General features: G+C 43.3%; 1 protein-coding gene across 1 annotated transcript; it reads right to left on the bottom strand.

Annotated features, from left to right (window-relative positions):
• Positions 1–5,327: 5,327 nt before the first annotated feature.
• On the bottom strand, positions 5,328–6,242 carry LOC101446788 (olfactory receptor 13A1-like; the record flags this gene model as incomplete). Its single annotated transcript, XM_004474405.2, has 1 exon — positions 5,328–6,242. A coding segment is annotated over one exon (915 nt), but the record flags the coding sequence as incomplete, so codon positions are not given.
• Between the last annotated feature and the right edge of the window lie 500 nt (positions 6,243–6,742).

Here is a 6,742-nt window from a genome sequence, read left to right as displayed (position 1 = left end):
TTACTTTTTTACCTTCTTTCTATTATGAAAAATAGGGTAGAGATAAAATAAAACAGCTGCATTTGATGACAATAAAACTTATGTAAGCATCTACAGGAAGAATGTGAAGATATTGCTGCCTTCTGTGAGACACTGCTATAGATAAGACATATAGATATGTCTTGCAGATGCTCAGTTTCATTCTTGTGTCCAACTGAGAAGTGTTTCGTTTCCTCTCCAGATGAATAACCACTAAATTGAGAGTTCCTTGAAGACAGGGATGTTGATATCTCCATGTTTAATTCCCAGAGTCCATGAACCTATATGCCCTATACTCAAGATTGAATATTTTTTAATTGTGCAGCCACCATCAGCTGTCCACTAGATGATGGTCATATCCTGTCCATATCTCTTATTCTCGTAACAGATATGAGGTCCTCTTCCTAGCATTTCACTGAAGACACTTGGATAGTGCTTTTATTTGGGCACATTCTCCTTCTCCCTGGTTAAAATACCATTGGGCTATGAAGGAAGCTGTGGGTAGTCTCTCCTATCTCATTCAGTTCTAAAGTGAATTAATATTTCAGAAAGTGTGGAGAGTAGCCAAGACATTTACAGTAGCAAGAACCACCAAAGAGATGAGAACTTTGCAATGTTTAGCTGCAGGTCATTAGCATGTGGTCATTGAAAGAAAAGTGAGCAACACAGAGCAAAGATTAAGTGACTTGGATAATTGTCAAAGCTTATGGGGTTGTGCTCCACCAATGTCCACATGATGTCCACTCTTATCCTGCCTGCACATTGCCCTTCTTTCCATCATGGCTGAAACATGATCATTCTTGTTAAGCAGATGTCAGTGGAAGCTTTTGTTCCAGAATGAGTCAGAACATGCCCCTTTGCCTTCTTTCTTTTCTTGGCAAGATGGTTGTGGCAAAGCCTCCATGCTCTAAGGAAGGGGAGAAGAAAAACATAGGAGCGTGGCTATAATGCTTTTCATGGGAACACTTTACCAGCCTTGAATAGCCTATATCCAGAATTCTTTTGTGTAGAAGAAATATAAATTCCCATGTGGTTTAATCCAGTTGCTGGATTTTCTGTAATATAAAACAAAAATGACTCTTAACCTGCAGAATTGATCAGGTTGACTCAGATCCAACTGGTACAGAAAGAGACAATTTTCAGGAACCTTCCCAGGAAAGCCTGAAAGGATCTTAATACCAGTGGAGTACAAGGGAACTGGACAAGTAACTTGCCATTTTGTCAAATTTCATCTTCCTGAGACACTGACAGTGTGAACTTGAGTCTGTGTGAGGACCTGAGAAATTCCTTTTTAAACTCTTGGATAATTAAAGGAGAATACAAGTGGAGCCAAGAAAATTTGCCTTACTGGGTTTTCACATGGCCTGAAACTGGTGATCTCTTTTTATCTTTTTCCCAATTTATTCCTTTTAGAATCGAAATGTCTATTTAATACTTGTCCTACCAATGTATTTTCAAAGTTGCTGACTAGTTTTCTTGTTACACAGGTTCAGAGATAGAGGGTTATTTTGTCCCTGGATAAGTCATACCTAGACTTTCACACATATTTGATTAGATGATTTACATGATGACATTTGGGAATTTTAAGCTGATGATGTTTGCAAGAAGTTTTGTACTTACAGTGAATGCTATAAAGGGTTGAGTTTTGGGGGGATGCTGGGATGTGGTAAATGAATTTGTATCTGATACAGCCATGAATTTTAAGGAACAAGGGGGCAGACTATTGAGTTGAATATTGTCCTCCCAAAAAATATGTCTACCTGTGAGTGTGTCCTTATTTAGGAAAAAAATGCTCTTTGATGATGTAATTAATTTAAGGATCTCATCTTAATCCAACAACTGGCTTCTTTATATGAGAAAGAAGGGAAAGATTTGAGACAGACACAGAGGGAAGACACACCTAAGATGGCCACATGGAAAGGGAGGCAGAGTTTTTAGGGATGCTGCCACAAGCCAAAGATTACCAGGAGCCACCAACAGCTTGAAGATGCAAGGAAGAAATCTCCCCTAGAGCCTTCAAAGGGAGTGTGACCCTGATAACATCTTGATTTTTTAAAATTCTAGCTTCTAGAACTGTAAGAGAATACATTTTTCTTGCATTAAGCCATGCAGTTTTGGTGGTTGTGGTAACTTTAGGAAATGAATACACAACATAAAATATCCTCATTCCAGTAATTAACAGCAACCCACAATCTCTGCACCAAAAACATCCTTCCCCACTCCAATACACTGAACATAAACAGTTAACCTAAATTCTTCACACCTAACTCAGACCTCCATCGGAGCAAAACATCACAACTCATGAAGTGTATAATCCACCTTTTAGAAAATGTGGATAAAAGTATTCAAGGATGTAGTCAGCTGCAGCCATGAGTTTGTGGTTACTGATGGGAGACAAATTTAAATATAGACATACGAGTAATTTTATGTGAGCAATTGAGGAGATGCGAAACAAGGTGCTGTTGAACATATCCTCAGTTGAGAGGGAGTAAGTGGAAGTGCATTTTAGGACAGGGACTCCTGTCCTGTTACAGAACAAGACAGAAATGCATTCCACATGAAGGGTCTCATATCACTGATGGAGATGCTGATCTATGCCTACAGTGAATATCCTGGGAATACCAACTACAGAAGATCCAAGTAACCAAAATTCCAGAGGACAGAGCAAGGTGCTATTTTTGACTTTTAATGATATAGAAAACTTTTGGGGGAAAGGGAGCATTAGATATGCTTTTGAGTGTTTACTGCCTTTCAATGTATACTAATGGGAAAGTATATGATATAGAAGACTTTCAGGGAAAAGGGAGAATTTGATATGGTTTTGAGTGTGTGCTGCCTTTGAATATATACTAACAGGAAGGGGTATTCTGGGAAAATAGACCCCTGTGGACAAGTGTATGAGTGGCAGCAGTGCATGAGAGGGACAGTGTGGCAAAGATACATGTACAGCTGATTGACATTTTCAGGTAGAGCTTGGAGTAAAAGAAAGGGTATAATAAAAGTTAAAGAGTCATGTCCCATGCTGGGGGGGGGGGGCGGGGAGTAATGCAGTTACATGCTGAGTTTGGCTTAGAGAGTGGCCATATTTGAGCAAAATGGAGGCACTCAGAAGGTAATTCTTAGGCACCCTGAAGCTCTAGGTCTAGTTGAAATTTCAAGCACACAGGCTCATAAGCATAGTCATCAGTATCAAGGGCCCATCTTTGGATCATTCTTCACTGTCTTTGTCCTTGCACTTGGGGGATTGTTGCTATTCCACTGGGGAACATAGCAGAGCTCCCCAGGATGGGAATCCAGCACTCCCTCACTTGCCTTACGCAACTATATGCACTATGACAATACCCAATGAACATCCAAACATATCTATATATCCTATATGCATGCCCTGGAGAACTGCCTCCCACCCATGCACCCCCAATCAATGACACCTCACACCAGTGCTCCTCCCCTGCCATAGTTGAGTCCTTCTGTGATTCAAAACTTCTTCAAAAATGAAGTCTGATAAATTGCCAAATTCAACTAATAGGAAAATGAACACCAGCTAGTGATGCAATTAGAAATGACCATAAATAAGAGGAGGAAATGGTAAAGGCAAATGGACTCTACATGGCTAAGAGACTTCAAAATGAGTCAGGAGATCATCAGAGGAATTGAATTTATGCATATCTCAGCAGGATCCCAGAGACAGCCAAAGTAGATAAAACCCCAGGTACTGGAGCTCCTGAGGGCTATGGAGACACACAGGTTCTTTGGTCATGACAGATGGCTCTGGAATTCAGTGCCTTGCCAGTGGACCCTACTTTGGATTTTGTGCTCCTGAATATGATGGAGTTGGACTCAGATGTGACCTTTTACACATTCCTCTTCTGTCACTTTTCTGAACCTGTTGGTGCTGGGGACTTAAGTCTCTGGACTGTCCATGTTCCAGCTTGTCTCTGAGCCTCAGAAGGGTTGCAACACCTACTCTCCAGTTGGTTGGACTTACCCAGGTCAGCTAATGGGAAGGTGAGAATGTTAAATCACCACACCAGGGAACTGAGTGTGCCTACAACTGCAAGCAGGAGAATTGCATCCATCAGCCTTGTGAGATTTAAGCACTCTCTCAATTTAGAGGTGGAGTGGACATCGCCATCCCAGGGTCCATAGGATGGAGGAATGTAATATAGATTGGAGTGGACTTGCTAGTATTCTACTATAGAATTGTTGTGACTGTAGCAATGGCAGTAATGTATCATTGATGTGGAGATGGTGGCCACAGGAGTTGCTGAGGGCAAGAAGAAGGAGGAAGAGGTGTGATATGGGGTTTTTTCAGTACTTGAGTTGTCCTGAATGATATTGCAGGGACAAATTCAGGACATCGTATATCCTGCCATAACCCATTGGATGGACTGGGGGAGAGTGTGAACTACAATGTAAACTATGGTCCATGCAGTGTGACAGCGCTCCAGGGTGTATTCACCAAATGTAATGCCTTATAGAGGAAAAGGGGTATTTATGTGGGAGGAGTGGGGATAATGAGATATATGGTAACCTTTTATGTTTTTTAACATGTTTCGTGTGATCTATTTATCTTTTTAAAAAAAGACCAAAATAAAAAAATAAACTAAATAAAAAAAAAAAAATGAAGGGGAGGTATATAGCCGGAAATAGAGAAAAAACAACAAATAAACAAGTTGGCATTGACTTCATCTCATTTCACTGTATCAGATTGCCTCCTGAAGGATAATCCTTTCTTTTTTAAAATTGTTTTGTTATTATTCCATCCATTTTTCCATTTTTGTGTAGTAATGATATTTTTTCAATGAATTCTACTAAAGTAAATACATAACAAAGTAGAACTGGTAATCTTACTAACTGATATAGAAATAGCGAATACATGCTGTAAAAAGACAGAAAAGCAATGATGGATTAAGGAAATATAACAAAGAAGTATATAACTTTGTTAAAAAAAGTTAAAGAAGACTGGATCAGGAGAGGTCTAGGGGCTAGTTTTAGGGTTTGGGGCCCTCTAAGAGATCACCCATTGCCTAACATGTATTCTAGAGGGTAAGGAGATTGTCTTTTAGGAGCTGAGTCTGGTTCTGTACATCCAACATATGTTATATGCTGACATCACAAGACACCGTGCTGTGACCAATACAACAGATCCATCCAGTTACAGAAAACAATTGACCCAGCAAAGACACCTTAATGTGGTCAGTATCAATATCTGAGGAGATTTTGCTAAAACAGCAACAGCTAGGTCTCACTTCCATATGCGTCATCTTCAGAAAATGGGAATGGAACAGCAAAATGTTGAAGAAAGGTATTTAATGTCTACAAAATGAGAATAGTTTCCCCAGGGCTTCCTTGAACTCCTTGTTCCTCAGTGTATAGATGAGTGGGTTCAGAGTGGGGCTCAGAATTGTGTACAGCACTCCAGCTATTTTGTTTCTCTCAGAGCTGTAGCCAGAGGCTGGGCTGATGTAGGCACAGAACACTGCTGAGTAGTAGATGGAGACCACAATGAGGTGGGAGGAGCAGGTAGAGAAGGCCCGTCTCTTCCCCTCAGCTGAACGAATGCATAGGATGCTGGCAATGATGCAACCATAGGACATGAGGGTGAGCAGAAAATTGATGAATCCATAAAATATATCAGCCAAGACTGTCATGATGCTGTTCACGTAGGTGGGACTACAGGAGAGCAGTAAGAGTGGGGGGATCTCACAGAAGAAGTGAGTGATGACATGGGAGCCACAGAAGGACAGTTGTGTCATCAAACCAGTGTTAATGGAGGAGTTCAGGGCACAGATGGCCCAGACTACTACAGCCAGTGCCCCACACACACGTGGGCTCATCAGCATCCTGTAATGCAGAGGTTGGCAGATGGCCACATAGCGGTCATAGGCCATTACTGTGAGGAGCAGCAGCTCAGAAGATAGAGACCAGATGAGGAAGAAGAGTTGGGCCATGCACCCCTGAAAGGAGATGGAATTTTCCTCAAAGGCCAGGCCTGTAAGCACCTTGGGCATCACAGAGGAGGTGCAGATAATGTCCATGGTGGCTAGATTAGAGAGAAAAAAGTACATGGGGCTGCGGAGGCTGGAGCTGCAGGTGATGACGGCAATGATCAGAGTGTTGCCCATGAGGGCTACAGTGTAGAGGGAAAGAAAGCAGCCAAACAGGGGAAGCCATAGCTCTGGGGCCTCTGAGAACCCCTGCAGCATGAACTCCATCACCAGTTGCGGTCACCCCTCAGGCTGAAGTGTGGTTTGCTGGCCTGGCGGGGGAGCAGCCGCGGCAGGCCAAGCCGCTGCCCCCATAATAGGGTGGCTGGTCGGACTCACCGCCACCCCTGAAGGAAGCTCGGCATGGGCGCAGAGTGCCCTCGGGTCTCCCCTTCTCGGCAGCCATGCTTCCACGGCCGCCCCTCCTCCCAGATGGCGCCACCCGATGCCTTGTGGGGCGGCACCCTTCTTCTTCCTTCTCCCTGCGCAGGCGCAGGGCAGAAAATTCCAGTCTGCCCTTTTTCCCTCCCCCGACAGCAACAACAGCCAGGTGTGGGCGGAAAAATCCAGCCCGCCCTTTTCCCCTCCCCCGACAGCAGCAACAGCCAGGTGTGGGCGGAAAAATCCAGCCTGCCCTTTTCCCTTCCCCCGACAGCAGCAATAGCCAGGCGTGGGCGGAAAAATCCAGTCTGCCCTCCACCCCAGCAACAGCAGCCACCAATCCCTAAACCCTGCCC

This window comes from Dasypus novemcinctus, chromosome 14, assembly GCF_030445035.2.
Source record: "Dasypus novemcinctus isolate mDasNov1 chromosome 14, mDasNov1.1.hap2, whole genome shotgun sequence".
Lineage (NCBI taxonomy): Eukaryota > Metazoa > Chordata > Mammalia > Cingulata > Dasypodidae > Dasypus > Dasypus novemcinctus.
Note: the sequence above shows the minus strand (reverse complement) of the source record. Positions and strands in the feature narration are given on the sequence as shown.